The following is a 16529-nucleotide window of genomic DNA, read 5'->3' as shown; positions in this document are numbered from 1 at the left end:
ACCAGAGTTGTGTACAGTTGCAACATAACGCTACGACTCCTAAATTCAATCCCCCTACCAATAAACGCCAAGACACCATATGCCTTCTTAACAACCTTATCTACTTGATTCCCAACTTTCAGGGATCTATGCACACATACACCTAGATCCCTCTGCTCCTCCACACTATTCAAAGTCCTCCCGTTAGCCCTATACTCAACACATCTGTTATTCCTACCAAAGTGAATTACCTCACACTTCTCCGCATTAAACTCCATCCGCCACCTCTCGGCCCAACTTTGCAACCTGTCTAAGTCTTCCTGCAAACTACGACACCCTTCCTCACTGTCTACCACACCACCGACTTTGGTGTCATCAGCAAATTTGCTAATCCACCCAACTATACCCTCATCCAGATCATTAATAAATATTACAAACAGCAGTGGCCCCAAAACAGATCCCTGAGGTACACCACTTGTAACCGCACTCCATGATGAATATTTACTATCAACCACCACCCTCTGTTTCCTATCCGCTAGCCAATTCCTGATCCAATTTCCTAGATCACCCCCAATCCCATACATCTGCATTTTCTGTAGAGGCCTACCATGGTGAACCTTATCAAACGCCTTACTAAAATCCATATATACCACGTCCACTGCCTTGCCCCCATCCACCTCCTTGGTCACTTTCTCAAAAAACTCAATAAGGTTAGTAAGGCACGACCTACCTGCCACAAAACCATGCTGACTATCACCTATCAATTCATTACTCTCCAAATAACTATAAATCCTATCCCTTATAATTTTTTCCAACATCTTGCCGACAACAGAAGTGAGACTCACCGGTCTATAATTCCCGGGGAAGTCTCTGTTCCCCTTCTTAAACAATGGGACAACATTCGCTAACCTCCAATCTTCTGGTACTATACCAGAGGCCAACGACGACCTGAAGATCAGAGCCAGAGGCTCTGCAATCACTTCTCTTGCCTCCCAGAGAATCCTTGGATAAATCCCATCCGGACCAGGGGATTTATCTATTTTCAGACCCTCCAGAATATCCTGCACATCCTCCTTATCAACTGTAATACTGTCTATTCTACTCCCCTGCAACCCAGTGTCCTCCTCAGCTATATTCATGTCCCCTTGCGTGAACACCGAAGAGAAATATTGGTTCAATGCTTCACCAATCTCCTCCGGTTCCACACATAACTTCCCTCTGCCATCTATAACTGGCCCTAAACTTGCCCTAACCAACCTTCTGTTCTTGACATACCTATAGAACGCCTTAGGATTCTCTTTAACCCTATCCGCCAAAGTCTTCTCATGTCCCCTTTTAGCCCTTCTAAGCTCGCTCTTCAACTCCCTCTTAGCCAATCTAAAGCTTTCTAGTGCACTACCCGAGTGCTCACGTCTCATCCGAACATAAGCCTCCTTTTTCTTTTTAACCAACAAAGAAACTTTTTTGGTGCACCACGGTTCCCTAGCCCTACCAATTCCTCCTTGCCTGACAGGGACATACCTATCACAGACTCGCAGTAGCTGCTCCTTGAAAAAACTCCACATGTCGGACGTTCCCAGTCCCTGTAATCTCCTAGTCCAACCTATGTTTCCTAATTCTCTCCTAATAGCCTCATAATTACCCTTCCCCCAGCTAAAACCACTGGCCCGAGGTTCATGCCTATCCCTTTCCATCACTAAGGTGAACGTAACCGAATTGTGGTCACTATCACCAAAATGCACACCAACTTCCAAGTCTAGCACCTGGTCTGGCTCATTTCCCAGCACCAGATCCAATATAGCCTCACCTCTAGTTGGCCTGTCTACATACTGAGTCAAAAAACCTTCCTGCACGCTTTGAACAAAAACTGACCCCTCTAACGAGCTAGAGCTATAACAATTCCAGTCAATATTAGTCAAGTTAAAATCCCCCATAACAATTGCCCTATTACTTTCACTCCTAAGCAGGATTGACTCCGCAATCCTTTCCTCAACCTCTCTAGAACTTTTAGGAGGTCTATAAAAGACTCCCAACAGGGTGACCTCTCCTCTCCTATTTCTAATCTCCGCCCATACTACCTCAACAGATAAGTCCTCATCAAACCTCCTCTCTGACACTGTGATACAATCTCTGACCAATAATGCTACCCCTCCCCCTCTTCTACCTCCTTCCCTACTTCGACTAAAACATTTGAACCCCGGGACCTGCAGCATCCATTCCTGCCCCTGCTCTATCCATGTCTCTGAAATAGCCACAACATCGAAGTCCCAGGTACTGATCCACGCTGCAAGTTCACCCACTTTATTGCGAATACTCCTGGCATTGAAGTATACACATTTCAAACCCTGCTCCACCCCACCTCTGCAATGCCGTGCATTGCAGTCCCCATCCATGCATCCCTCACTTTCAGCCCCACTACTCAGGATCCCTCCCCCCCCCCCGAATCAGTTTAAACCTCCCTGCATGGCCTTAGCAAATTTACCCCCCAGGATATTGGTCCCCTTCTGATTAAGGTGTAGACCATCCTTCTCATAGAGGTCACACCTTCCCCAGTACGAGCCCCAATTGCTTAAGTACCTGAACCCCTCCCTCCTGCACCATCCCCTCAGCCATGAATTCAAACCTTCCCTCTCCCTATTCCTCTCTAAACTATCCCGTGGTACAGGCAAGAGTCCAGAGATAACCACCCTGAGTCCCTACCTTTAGTTCCGACCCTCCTATCTGTCCCCTTAATTGTGGAGTCCCCAATCACAAGGCCCAGTCTTTTACAGCCCCTAACCACCTGAGCTTTCTCACTCGGCTCACCCCCAGAGATCTGCTCTCTATGCTCAGTTGATTCCTCCTCAACTGTAGCCTCCAGCACCGAAAACCTATTATGGAGGGGAACCGCCCCAGGGGATTGTCTTCCCGATTGCTTCTTACCCCTCCTCCTGGCATTGACCCAAGCCTCATTTCTCTGTCAGTGCCGATCTGTCAGTGCCGAGATCTGTCAGTGCCGAGATCTGTTAGTGCGGAGATCTGTCAGTGCGGAGATCTGTCAGTGCGGAGATCTGTCAGTGCGGAGATCTGTCAGTGCGGAGATCTGTCAGTGCGGAGATCTGTCAGTGCCGAGATCTGTCAGTGCCGGGATCTGTCAGTGCGGAGATCTGTCAGTGCTGAGATCTGTCAGTGCGGAGATCTGTCAGTGCCGGGATCTGTCAGTGCGGAGATCTGTCAGTGCTGAGATCTGTCAGTGCTGAGATCTGTCAGTGCCGATCCGTCAGTGCTGAGATCTGTCAGTGCGGAGATCTGTCAGTGCCGGGATCTGTCAGTGCGGAGATCTGTCAGTGCTGAAATCTGTCAGTGCCGATCTGTCAGTGCGGAGATCTGTCAGTGCCGAGATCTGTTAGTGCGGAGATCTGTCAGTGCGGAGATCTGTCAGTGCAGAGATCTGTCAGTGCGGAGATCTGTCAGCACCGAGATCTGTCAGTGCTGAGATCTGTCAGTGCTGAGATCTGTCAGTGCTGAGATCTGTCAGTGTGGAGATCTGTCAGTGCCGAGATCTGTTAGTGCGGAGATCTGTCAGTGCGGAGATCTGTCAGTGCTGAGATCTGTCAGTGCCGATCTGTCAGTGCGGAGATCTGTCAGTGTGGAGATCTGTCAGTGCGGAGATCTGTCAGTGCTGAGATCTGTCAGTGCTGAGATCTGTCAGTGCCGATCTGTCAGTGCCGAGATCTGTCAGTGCGGAGATCTGTCAGTGCGGAGATCTGTCAGTGCCGGGATCTGTCAGTGCGGAGATCTGTCAGTGCTGAGATCTGTCAGTGCCGATCTGTCAGTGCCAAGATCTGTCAGTGCCGAGATCTGTTAGTGCTGAGATCTGTCAGTGCCGGGATCTGTCAGTGCGGAGATCTGTCAGTGCGGAGATCTGTCAGTGCCGAGATCTGTCAGTGCGGAGATCTGTCAGTGCGGAGATCTGTCAGTGCCGGGATCTGTCAGTGCGGAGATCTGTCAGTGCTGAGATCTGTCAGTGCGGAGATCTGTCAGTGCCGGGATCTGTCAGTGTGGAGATCTGTCAGTGCGGAGATCTGTCAGTGCTGTGATCTGTCAGTGCCGATCTGTCAGTGCCGAGATCTGTCAGTGCGGAGATCTGTCAGTGCCGGGATCTGTCAGTGCGGAGATCTGTCAGTGCTGAGATCTGTCAGTGCCGATCTGTCAGTGCCAAGATCTGTCAGTGCGGAGATCTGTCAGTGCGGAGATCTGTCAGTGCGGAGATCTGTCAGTGCGGAGATCTGTCAGTGCGGAGATCTGTCAGTGCCGAGATCTGTCAGTGCGGAGATCTGTCAGTGCCGGGATCTGTCAGTGCCGAGATCTGTCAGTGCGGAGATCTGTCAGTGCGGAGATCTGTCAGTGCGGAGATCTGTCAGTGCCCGTCTATCTGCGCCCACTCTCTGATTGTTGGACCCCCAGACGTGTCTGGGCGAGCCCCGATGTGCCACACCCATGGCCCACCTTGATCTCCTCCCCCTCCCCCACAATCACGACCCCCCCCGACCCCTGCAGCTCCGACCCCCCCCTGACCCCTGCAGCTCCGACCCCCCCCTGACCCCTACAGCTCCGACCCCCCCCCGACCCCTGCAGCTCTGACCCCCCCCTGACCCCTGCAGCTCCGACCCCCCCCTGACCCCTGCAGCTCCGACCCCCCCCGACCCCTGCAGCTCCGACCCCCCCCTGACCCCTGCAGCTCCGACCCCCCCCTGACCCCTGCAGCTCCGACCCCCCCGACCCCTGCAGCTCCGACCCCCCCCTGACCCCTGCAGCTCCGACCCCCCCTGACCCCTGCAGCTCCGACCCCCCCCTGACCCCTGCAGCTCTGACCCCCCCCTGACCCCTGCAGCTCCGACCCCCCCCTGACCCCTGCAGCTCCGACCCCCCCTGACCCCTGCAGCTCCGACCCCCCCCGACCCTTGCAGCTCTGACCCTCCCCTGACCCCTGCAGCTCCGACCCCCCCCTGACCCCTGCAGCTCCGACCCCGCCTGACCCCTGCAGCTCCGACCCCCCCCTGACCCCTGCAGCTCCGACCCCGCCTGACCCCTGCAGCTCCGACCCCCCCCTGACCCCTGCAGCTCCGAACCCCCCACCGACCCCTGCAGCTCCGACCCCCCCCCCCTGACCCCTGCAGCTCCGACCCCCCCCTGACCCCTGCAGCTCCGACCCCCCCCCCGACCCCTGCAGCTCCGACCCCCCCTGACCCCTGCAGCTCTGACCCCCCCCGACCCCTGCAGCTCCGACCCCCCCCTGACCCCTGCAGCTCCGACCCCCCCGGCAGACGGGCACTCACTCCGGTGGGCAGCTTCAATCAGCTCCCTCTGTCACAGATCCTGACTGCAGAATAGCAGCAGGGCTCCCCAACCCCAGAGGCTCTGCCCCCATTCGATGCCACCTCCTCTGGCCCCACGCCCTTGGCACTGCCAGGTGCCCAGTGGTCTTACCCCTGACCTCCCGGTGGGCCTCCATGTCCCTTTCCCTCCAGTGGGGTCGGGCCGCCCGCTCCCTGTTCGCGGGTATCTGTTGTAAACCCCGCTTGTGTGAAAGATCTCCAGGCGGTGGGGAGGGGGAGAGTCTCACAGACCCAGAGGGTTCAGTCTCCGGGCCACGAATGACACTGAAATGAAGATTTAAAATGGAGAATTCCAGTGTCCAGGGGCACGCAGAGGCGGTGATGCCCAGCGGGGAGCTGACAACACCGCCTCCACCTGACCCTCCCTGTGCCGGGAGAATCGCTGCGGTATCTTGGAGGGGGCATCAAATGAAGCTTTGTGGCTCGAGGTTCGGAATAAAAAAGGGGCAGCTACATTGTTAGGTGTTTATTATCGACCCCCAGATAGTCAGAGGGACAGTGAGGAGCAAATCTGTGCCCAGTTTGTGGAGGTGTAAAAACAAGAACTACAGGGTTACTGTATTCGGTAATTTAACTCCCCAACATTCACTGGGATACACACAGTGTGCAGGCTTTGGATGGAAAAGATTTCTTGAAATATGTACAGGAGAATTTTTTAGATCAATCTGTGGAGGGTCCAATCAGGGAAGGAGCTGTGCAGGAGCTGATTCTGGGCAGCTGGTTGAAGTGGAGCTGGGGGGGCATTTTGGTGATAGAACAAACAACAAAGAACAGTACAGCACAGAAACAGGCCCTTCGGCCCACCAAGCCTGTGCTGATCATAGAAACCCTACAGTGCAGCGAGAGGCCATTCGGCCCATCGAGTCTGCACCGACCACAATCCCACCCAGGCCCTACCCCCATATCCCTACATATTTACCCACTAATCCCTCTAACCTACACATCCCAGGACACTAAGGGGCAATTTTAGCATGGCCAATCAACCTAACCCGCACATCTTTGGACTGTGGGAGGAAACCGGAGCACCCGGAGGAAACCCACGCAGACACGAGGAGAATGTGCAAACTCCACACAGACAGTGACCTAAGCCGGGAATCGAACCCAGGTCCCTGGAGCTGTGAAGCAGCAGTGCTAACCACTGTGCTACCGTGCCACCCGTGCTGATCATAATGCCCAAACTAGCCTTTGACAAGGTCTCTCATGGCAGATTGGTGCAGAATGTGAATTCTTATCCAAATCATTAATATAAATGACAAATAACAGTGGGCCCAGCACTGATCCCTGAGGCACACCGCTGGTCACAGGCCTCCAGTTTGAAAAACAACCCTCCACAATCACCCTCTGGCTTCTGTCCAGGATATTGGGTTCATGTCACACTATTTGTAACTCCCACAGTTGCGTGGACCTGCAGAGTTTCACTGGCTGTCTTGTCTGGAGACAATACACATCTTTTTAGCCTGTCTTGATGCTCTCTCCACTCACATTGTTTTGTTTCTTAAAGACTTGATTAGTTGTAAGTATTCGCATTCCAACCATTATTCATGTAAATTGAGTCTGTGTCTTTATAAGCTCTGTTTGTGAACAGAATTCCCACTCACCTGAAGAAGGGGCTAAGAGCCTCGAAAGCTTGTGTGGCTTTTGCTACCAAATAAACCTGTTGGACTTTAACCTGGTGTTGTTAAACTTCTTACCGAGATGCAGTAATAGCAGAGTTGTTGTGATGGGAGACTTTAATTTCCCAAACATAGATTGGAATATCCCTAGGGTAAGGGGATTGGATAGGGAGGGGTTCATTCTCCCTCATCAGCTCGAGGATCTTAGGCTGATGAGGGAGAATGAGGAGGTGATAGACAAGAGCTATCATCAGGTGGTCACACCAGGGCCACGGGAAGAGGCCAAGTGGGTGACGGCCAGGAAGGGTAAGGCTAGGGTGGTTGAGAGCACCCCGGTGGATTTGCCCCTGCACAACAAGTACTCCTGCTTGAGTACTGCTGGGGGGGACAGCCCGCCTGGGGGAAGCAGCAGTGGCCGTGTCTCCGCAGTGGAGTCCAGCCCTGTAACACAGAGGGCTAAGGAAAAGAGGAGGAAGGCGGTATTAATCGGGGACTCGATGGTGAAGGGGACAGACAGGCGTTTCTGCGGAGGTATCCTAAGGCGTTCTATAGGTATGTCAAGAACAGAAGGTTGGTTAGGGCAAGTTTAGGGCCAGTTATAGATGGCAGAGGGAAGTTATGTGTGGAACCGGAGGAGATTGGTGAAGCATTGAACCAATATTTCTCTTCGGTGTTCACGCAAGGGGACATGAATATAGCTGAGGAGGACACTGGGTTGCAAGGGAGTAGAATAGACAGTATTACAGTTGATAAGGAGGATGTGCAGGATATTCTGGAGGGTCTGAAAATAGATAAATCCCCTGGTCCGGATGGGATTTATCCAAGGATTCTCTGGGAGGCAAGAGAAGTGATTGCAGAGCCTCTGGCTCTGATCTTCAGGTCGTCGTTGGCCTCTGGTATAGTACCAGAAGATTGGAGGTTAGCGAATGTTGTCCCATTGTTTAAGAAGGGGAACAGAGACTTCCCCGGGAATTATAGACCGGTGAGTCTCACTTCTGTTGTCGGCAAGATGTTGGAAAAAATTATAAGGGATAGGATTTATAGTTATTTGGAGAGTAATGAATTGATAGGTGATAGTCAGCATGGTTTTGTGGCAGGTAGGTCGTGCCTTACTAACCTTATTGAGTTTTTTGAGAAAGTGACCAAGGAGGTGGATGGGGGCAAGGCAGTGGACGTGGTATATATGGATTTTAGTAAGGCGTTTGATAAGGTTCACCATGGTAGGCTTCTGCAGAAAATGCAGATGTATGGGATTGGGGGTGATCTAGGAAATTGGATCAGGAATTGGCTAGCGGATAGGAAACAGAGGGTGGTGGTTGATAGTAAATATTCATCATGGAGTGCGGTTACAAGTGGTGTACCTCAGGGATCTGTTTTGGGGCCACTGCTGTTTGTAATATTTATTAATGATCTGGATGAGGGTATAGTTGGGTGGATTAGCAAATTTGCTGATGACACCAAAGTCGGTGGTGTGGTAGACAGTGAGGAAGAGTGTCGTAGTTTGCAGGAAGACTTAGACAGGTTGCAAAGTTGGGCCGAGAGGTGGCGGATGGAGTTTAATGCGGAGAAGTGTGAGGTAATTCACTTTGGTAGGAATAACAGATGTGTTGAGTATAGGGCTAACGGGAGGACTTTGAATAGTGTGGAGGAGCAGAGGGATCTAGGTGTATGTGTGCATAGATCCCTGAAAGTTGGGAATCAAGTAGATAAGGTTGTTAAGAAGGCATATGGTATCTTGGCGTTTATTGGTAGGGGGATTGAATTTAGGAGTCGTAGCGTTATGTTGCAACTGTACACAACTCTGGTGCGGCCGCACTTGGAGTACTGTGTGCAGTTCTGGTCCCCACATTACAGGAAGGATGTGGAGGCTTTGGAGAGGGTGCAGAGGAGGTTTACCAGGATCTTGCCTGGTATGGAGGGGAGATCCTATGAGGAGAGGCTGAGGGATTTGGGATTGTTTTCGCTGGAAAGACGGCGGCTAAGAGGGGATCTTATTGAAACATATAAGATGATTAGAGGTTTAGATAGGGTGGATAGTGATAGCCTTTTTCCTCTGATGGAGAAATCCAGCACGAGGGGGCATGGCTTTAAATTGAGGGGGGGTAGTTATAGAACCGATGTCAGGGGTAGGTTCTTTACCCAGAGGGTGGTGAGGGATTGGAATGCCCTGCCAGCATCAGTAGTAAATGCGCCTAGTTTGGGGGCGTTTAAGAGATCCGTAGATAGGTTCATGGACGAAAAGATATTGGTTTAGGTTGGAGGGTCACAGTTTTTTTTTTTAACTGGTCGGTGCAACATCGTGGGCCGAAGGGCCTGTTCTGCGCTGTAATGTTCTATGTTCTATGTTCTATGTAGGCGGGATTATTGCATGGTGGTCTGCCTCCCTGGGGCCGGGATCCAGGATGTCGCTAGTCGCGTCCCGGAAATCCTGAGGTGGGAGGGAGAGGAGCCTGAGGTAGCGGTACATATTGGTACCGCTGATGTGGGTAGGAAGGGAGAAGGGGTCATGAAAAGGGAGTACAGGGAATTAGGGAGACAGCTGAGAAAGAGGAAAGCAAAGGTAGTAATCTCAGGATTACTGCCTGTGCCACGGGAAGGTGAGGGCAGGAATGGAGTGAGGTGGAGGATGAATGTGTGGCTGAGGGACTGGTGCAGGGGGCAGGGATTCAGGTTCCTGGACCATTGGGACCTCTTTAGGGGCAGGGGTGATCTGTATACAAAAAACGGGTGGAACTTGAATCACACGGGGACCAATATCCTGGCCGGTAGGTTGGCTAAGGCTACTGGGGAGAATTTAAACTAGATAGGTTGGGGGGAGGGGATCTAGAAGAGTTGACTAGGATCAAGGAACTAATTGATGGGGGGGAGGATGCAGGGGTAAGGGGAATTACAAAATTAATGGTAGAGGAGAGGGTGCAAGTGAATGAAGGCGGTAATTTAGATAAGGGAGTAGAGGGAGAGGGTGTTCGCGACTCATCAAAGCGGGTCCAGTTAAAAGCTGGAATAAGGACACTTTGCCTGAATGCACGAAGCATTCGGAACAAGGTGAATGAGTTGATGATGCAAATCAGCACAAGTGGGTACGATCTAGTGGCCATTACAGAAACGTGGCTGAAAGGTGACCAGGACTGGGAGATGAATATCCAGGGGTATCAGGCGTTTAGGAAGAATAGACAGGAAGGAAAAGGTGGTGGGGTCGCGCTATTAATAAGAGATAATATCAGGGTAGTACTGAGGGATGACATAGGCTCTGAGGAACAAAACGTGGAATCATTATGGGTAGAGGTGAGGAAAAGTAGAGGGAGAAAGACACTAGTAGGTGTGGTATATAGGCCCCCAAATAATAATGTTGAGGTAGGGAGGGCTGTAAACAAGCAGATAAGGGATGCGTGTAAAAACGGAACGGCAATAATCATGGGGGACTTCAACATGCACATTGACTGGCAGACCCAAGTCGGTAAGGGTGGAATGGAGGAAGAGTTCTTAGAATGCTGTCGGGATAGTTTCCTTGAACAGCATGTTACGGAACCGACGAGGGAACGAGCTATTTTGGATCTGGTATTGTGTAACGAGGTAGGTAGAATTAAGGATCTTATTGTGAAGGACCCTCTTGGGTCTAGTGACCACAATATGGTCGAATTTCTGATTCAGATGGAAGAGGAGAAAGTTTGGTCTCAAACCAGTGTCCTCTGTTTGAACAAAGGGAAATATGATAGGATGAGGGATGAATTGGCTAAGGTAGACTGGGAGAGCAGGCTGGCAGGTAGGATAGCTGAGGAACAGTGGAGGATTTTTAAGGAGATCCTTTTCAGTTCTCAGCAAAAATATATTCCAGCAAAAAACAAGGATTGTAAGAAAAGGGAGAACCAGCCGTGGATAACGAAGGAAATAAAGGAGAGTATTAAAATAAAAACAGCTGCGTACAGAGTGGCCAAAAATAGTGGAGAAACAAGTGATTGGGAAAAATTTAAGAAACAACAAAGAGAAACTAAGAAAGCGATAAAGAAAGGAAGGATAGACTATGAAGCTCGGCTAGCAATTAATATAAAAAATGATAGTAAAAGTTTTTATAAATATATAAAAAGGAATAGAGTGGCCAGAGTGAATGTTGGACCCTTGGAGGACGAGAGGGGGGAGTTAATAGTGGGAAATGAGGATACGGCTGAGTCTTTAAATAAGTTTTTTGTGTCGGTCTTCACGGTGGAGGACACAAATAGTTTGCCAAATATTAACGATAGAGGGTTGGCAGCAGGAGAAATACTTAATACAATTAATGTTACCAGAGAGGCAGTGCTGGGTAGACTAATGGGACTGAAGGTGGACAAGTCCCCGGGTCCGGATGGAATGCATCCCAGGGTATTGAAAGAAATGTCAGAGGTAATAGTGGATGCGTTAGTGATTATTTATCAAAACTCGTTGCATTCTGGGGTAGTGCCGGTTGATTGGAAAACGGCTAATGTTACGCCGCTGTTTAAAAAAGGAAGGAGACAAAAGGCGGGTAACTATAGGCCGGTCAGCTTAACGTCTGTAGTAGGGAAAATGCTGGAATCCATTATTAAAGAGGAGATAGCAGGGCATCTGGATAGAAATGGTTCGATCAATCAGACGCAGCATGGATTCATGAGGGGAAAGTCGTGCTTGACGAACATGTTGGATTTTTATGAAGATGTGACTAGGGCGCTTGATGGAGGAGAATCGGTGGATGCGGTGTTTTTGGATTTCCAAAAGGCGTTTGATAAGGTGCCCCATAAAAGGCTGCTGAAGAAGATTAGGGCACACGGAGTTGGGGGTAGTGTGTTAAAGTGGATTGGGGACTGGCTATCCGACAGGAAGCAAAGAGTCGGAATAAATGGGTGTTTTTCCGGTTGGAGGAAGGTAACTAGTGGCGTGCCGCAGGGATCGGTACTCGGGCCGCAACTGTTTACCATTTATATAGATGATCTGGAGGAGGGGACGGAGTGTAGGGTAACGAAGTTTGCAGACGACACAAAGATAAGTGGAAAAGTGAATCGTGTGGAGGACGGAGAAGATCTGCAGAGAGATTTGGACAGGCTGAGTGAGTGGGCGAGGATATGGCAAATGGAGTATAACGTTGATAAATGCGAGGTTATACACTTTGGAGGAAATAGTAACAAATGGGATTACTATCTCAATGGAAACAAATTAAAACATGCTACCGTGCAAAGGGACCTGGGGGTCCTTGTGCATGAGACGCAAAAGCCCAGTCTGCAGGTACAACAGGTGATCAAGAAGGCAAATGGGATGTTGGCCTATATTGCGAGGGGGATAGAATATAAAAGCAGGGATGTCTTGATGCACCTGTACAGGGCATTGGTGAGGCCGCAGCTGGAATACTGTGTGCAGTATTGGTCCCCTTATATGAGGAAGGATATCTTGGCATTGGAGGGAGTGCAGAGAAGGTTCACCAGGTTGATACCGGAGATGAGGGGTTTGGATTATGAGGAGAGGCTGAGGAGATTGGGTTTGTACTCGTTGGAGTTTAGAAGGATGAGGGGGGATCTTATGGAGACTTATAAGATAATGCGGGGGCTGGATAGGGTGGAGGCGGAGAGATTCTTTCCACTTAGTAAGGAAGTTAAAACTAGAGGACACAGCCTCAAAATAAAGGGGGGTCGGTTTAAGACAGAGTTGAGGAGGAACTTCTGCTCCCAGAGGGTGGTGAATCTCTGGAATTCTCTGCCCACTGAGGTGGTGGAGGCTACCTCGCTGAATATGTTTAAAGCGCGGATGGATGGATTCCTGATCGGTAAGGGAATTAAGGGTTATGGGGATCAGGCGGGTAAGTGGTACTGATCCACGTCAGATCAGCCATGATCTTATTGAATGGCGGGGCAGGCTCGAGGGGCTAGATGGCCTACTCCTGCTCCTATTTCTTATGTTCTTAAGGGGGAGCTGTACAATAAATGGCAGAACCATCAGGAGTATAGACACACAGAGGGACCTGGGTGTACAAATCCACAGATCCTTAAAGGTGGCAGCACAGGTGGAGAGGGTGGTGAAGAAGGCATATGGCATGCTTGCCTTTATTGGACGGAGCATAGAGTATAAAAGTTGGCATATGATGTTGCAGTTATATAGAACGTTGGTTAGGCCACATTTGGAATACTGCGTCCAGTTCTGGTCGCCACACTACCAGAGGGACGTGGAGACTTTGGAGAGGGTGCAGAAAAGGTTTACCAGGATGTTGCCTGGTATGGAGGGTATTAGTTATGAGGTGAGATTGAGTAAACTAGGGTTGTTCTCCCTGGAAAGACGGAGGTTGAGGGGCGACCTAATAGAAGTTTATAAAATTATGAAGGGCATAGATAGGGTGAACAGTTGGAAGCTTTTTCCCAGGTCAGAAATGACAAACACAAGGGGTCACAAGTTCAAGGTGAGGGGGGCAAGGTTCAATACAGATATGCGGGGGACGTATTTTACACAGAGGGTGGTGGGGGCCTGGAATGCACTACCAAGCAAGGTGGTTGAGGCGGACACGCTGGGATCATTTAAGACTTATCTAGATAGCCACATGAACAGACTGGGAATAGAGGGATACAAACGGATGGTCTAGTTAGGAACACATGAGCGGCGCAGGCTTGGAGGGCCGAAGGGCCTGTTCCTGTGTTGTATTGTTCTTTGTTCTTTGAGTAGGACCCTCCACATACTGCCTGAGGAAACCTTCCTGAACACACGTAACAAATTCCACCTCATCTGAGCTCTTAACACTCTGACAGTCCCAGTTACTGTTAGGAAAATTTAAATCCCCAACTATGACAACGCTATGACTCCTGCAAGTCTCTCCAATCTCCTGGCATATTTGTTTTTCTAATTCCCGTTGGCTATTTGGGGACCTATAGTGCAACCCCAGTAAGGTCACCCCCCCTTCCTATTTCTTAGTCTCATCCACACTGAGGGAACTAACTGCACGGGTGCCTGGGGACACAGTTACTGAGGGAACTCACTGCACGGGTGCCTGGGGACACAGTTACTGAGGGAACTCACTGCACCGGTGCCTGGGGACACAGTTACTGAGGGAACTCACTGCACCGGTGCCTGGGGGACCCTGTTACTGAGGGAACTCACTGCACGGGTGCCTGGGGGACCCTGTTACTGAGGGAACCCGCTGCACGGGTGCCTGGGGGACCCTGTTACTGAGGGAACTCGCTGCACGGGTGCCTGGGGGACCCTGTTACTGAGGGAATTCGCTGCACGGGTGCCTGGGGGACCCTGTTACTGAGGGAACTCGCTGCACGGGTGCCTGGGGGACCCTGTTACTGAGGGAACTCACTGCATGGGTGCCTGGGGACACAGTTGCTGCGGGAACGTGCTGCATGGGTGTCTGGGGGAGTCTGTTACTGAGGGAACTAATTGCACGGGTGGCTGTGGGATCGTGGTACTGAGGGAACGCACTGCATGGGTGCCTGGGGGGCACTGGTACTGAGGGAACGCACTGCATGGGTGCCTGGGGGGCACTGGTACTGAGGGAACTCATTGCATGGGTGCCTGGAGGACACTGGTACTGAGGGAACTCACTGCACGGGTGCCAAGGGGCCCTGTTACTGAGGGAACTCACTGCACGGCTGCCAGGGGGACACTGTTACTGAGGGAACTCGGTGCACGGGTGCCTGAGGGACCCTGTTCCTGAGGGAAATCACAGCATGGGTGCCTGGGGACCCTGTTACTAAGGGAACTTGCTGCACGCGTGCCTGGGGGACCCTGTTACTGAGAGAACATGCTGCACGGGTGCCTGGGGACACACTTACTGAGGGAACACTCTGCACGGGTGCCTGGGGGACCCTGTTACTGAGGGAACTCACTGCACGGGTGCCTGGGGGACCCTGTTACTGAGGGAACTCACTGCACGGGTGCCTGGGGGACCCTGTTACTGAGGGAACTTGCTGCACGGGTGCCTGGGGACACACTTACTGAGGGAACACTCTGCACGGGTGCCTGGGGGACCCTGTTACTGAGGGAACTTGCTGCACGGGTGCCTGGCGACACAGTTACTGAGGGAACCCACTGCACCGGTGCCTGGGGACACAGTTACTGAAGGAACTCACTGCATGGGTACCTGGGGGACCTGTTACTGAGGGAACTCACTGCGTGGGTGTCTGGGGGACCCAGTTACTGAGGGAACCTATTGCACGGGTGGTTGGAGGACACAGTTATTGACGGAAGTTGCTGCACAGGTGCCTGGGGGAACCCTGTTACTGAGGGTACTCACTGAACGGGTGCCTGGGGGACCCTGTTACTGAGGGTACTCACTGAACGGGTGCCTGGGGGACCCTGTTACTGTGGGAACTCGCTGCACTGGTGCCTGGGGGACCCTGTTACTGTGCGAATGCGCTGCACGGGTGCCTGGGGGAACCCTGTTACTGTGGGAACATGCTGCACTGGTGCCTGGGGACCTTGTTACTGTGCGAATGCGCAGCACGGGTGCCTGGGGGAACCCTGTTACTGTGGGAACACGCTGCACTGGTGCCTGGGGGAACCCTGTTACTGTGGGAACACGCTGCACTGGTGCCTGGGGGAACCCTGTTACTGTGGGAACACGCTGCACTGGTGCCTGGGGACCTTGTTACTGTGCGAATGCGCTGCACTGGTGCCTGGGGGAACCCTGTTACTGTGGGAACACGCTGCACTGGTGCCTGGGGAACCCTGTTACTGTGGAAATGCGCTGCACGGGTGCCTGGGGGACCCTGTTACTGAGGGAACTCGCTGCACGGGTGCCTGGGGGACCCTGTTACTGATGGAACTCACTGCACGGGTGCCTGGGGGATACAGTTACTGAGGGCACTCACTGCCGGGCACTGAATGCCAGTCTGCTCCGTTGATAATGTTTCTATGCTGCATGAAGTTGTCTCCGTGACAGATGCGGCGATTGTATTGCGCCATAGCGCGGTGGCTCGAGGCGTAGACCGCGGAAAGCCAGCGGAAGACATCGTTATCGGCGGTTGGGGTGATTTGCCGATGCAGCCAGGTTGGGCGAGCCATATCGAACGGGTAACAGACAACCATGTCCCCGCCGTGGAAATTAGCACTCAACACAAAAGGGATCTTCTTCATCCAGCCAATAACTGCCCTCGTTTCTGGACCAACCTGCGGGCAGGAAGTTATCTTTAATTCCCAAAACATGGAAAATCCCCAAGATCCCAAATACCGCCCGATATTCCCACATCCTCTAAACCCCCCAAATCCCCCCAAACCCCCAAATCCCCCAACCCCCCAAACCACTCGACCCCCCCAAACTCCCCCAAACCCCCCCGACCCTCCGAAACACTCCGACCCACCCAAAACCGCCAAATCCCCCCAAACCCCCTGACCCCCCAAACCCCCCGATCCCCCAAAACTCCCCCGAAACACCCCCGACCCACCCAAAACATTAAACCCCTGACCCTCCAAACATTCCCCAACCCCCCCCAAATGCGCCAACCCCACAAGCCCTCCAAACCCCCCAAAAGCCCCAAATACCCCCAAACCTCCCCCCGACCCCCCAAAAAAACCCAAATCCCCCAAACCCCCAAATCTCCCAAAACCCCCAAATCTCCCCAAAACC

At 52.0% G+C, this 16529-nt stretch overlaps 1 protein-coding gene across 1 annotated transcript in view; it reads right to left on the bottom strand.

Moving 5' to 3' along the window:
* Positions 1–16529, bottom strand: part of LOC144487391 (putative carboxypeptidase X1) — an 81673-nt gene that overhangs the window by 16065 nt on the left and 49079 nt on the right. The window contains exon 3 of the mRNA XM_078205479.1: positions 15775–16072. Coding sequence (XP_078061605.1) covers positions 15775–16072 — 298 coding nt within the window. The remainder of the gene's footprint in view (positions 1–15774; positions 16073–16529) is intronic.

This window comes from Mustelus asterias, unplaced genomic scaffold (assembly GCF_964213995.1).
Source record: "Mustelus asterias unplaced genomic scaffold, sMusAst1.hap1.1 HAP1_SCAFFOLD_768, whole genome shotgun sequence".
Classification (NCBI taxonomy): domain Eukaryota; kingdom Metazoa; phylum Chordata; class Chondrichthyes; order Carcharhiniformes; family Triakidae; genus Mustelus; species Mustelus asterias.
Note: the sequence above shows the minus strand (reverse complement) of the source record. Positions and strands in the feature narration are given on the sequence as shown.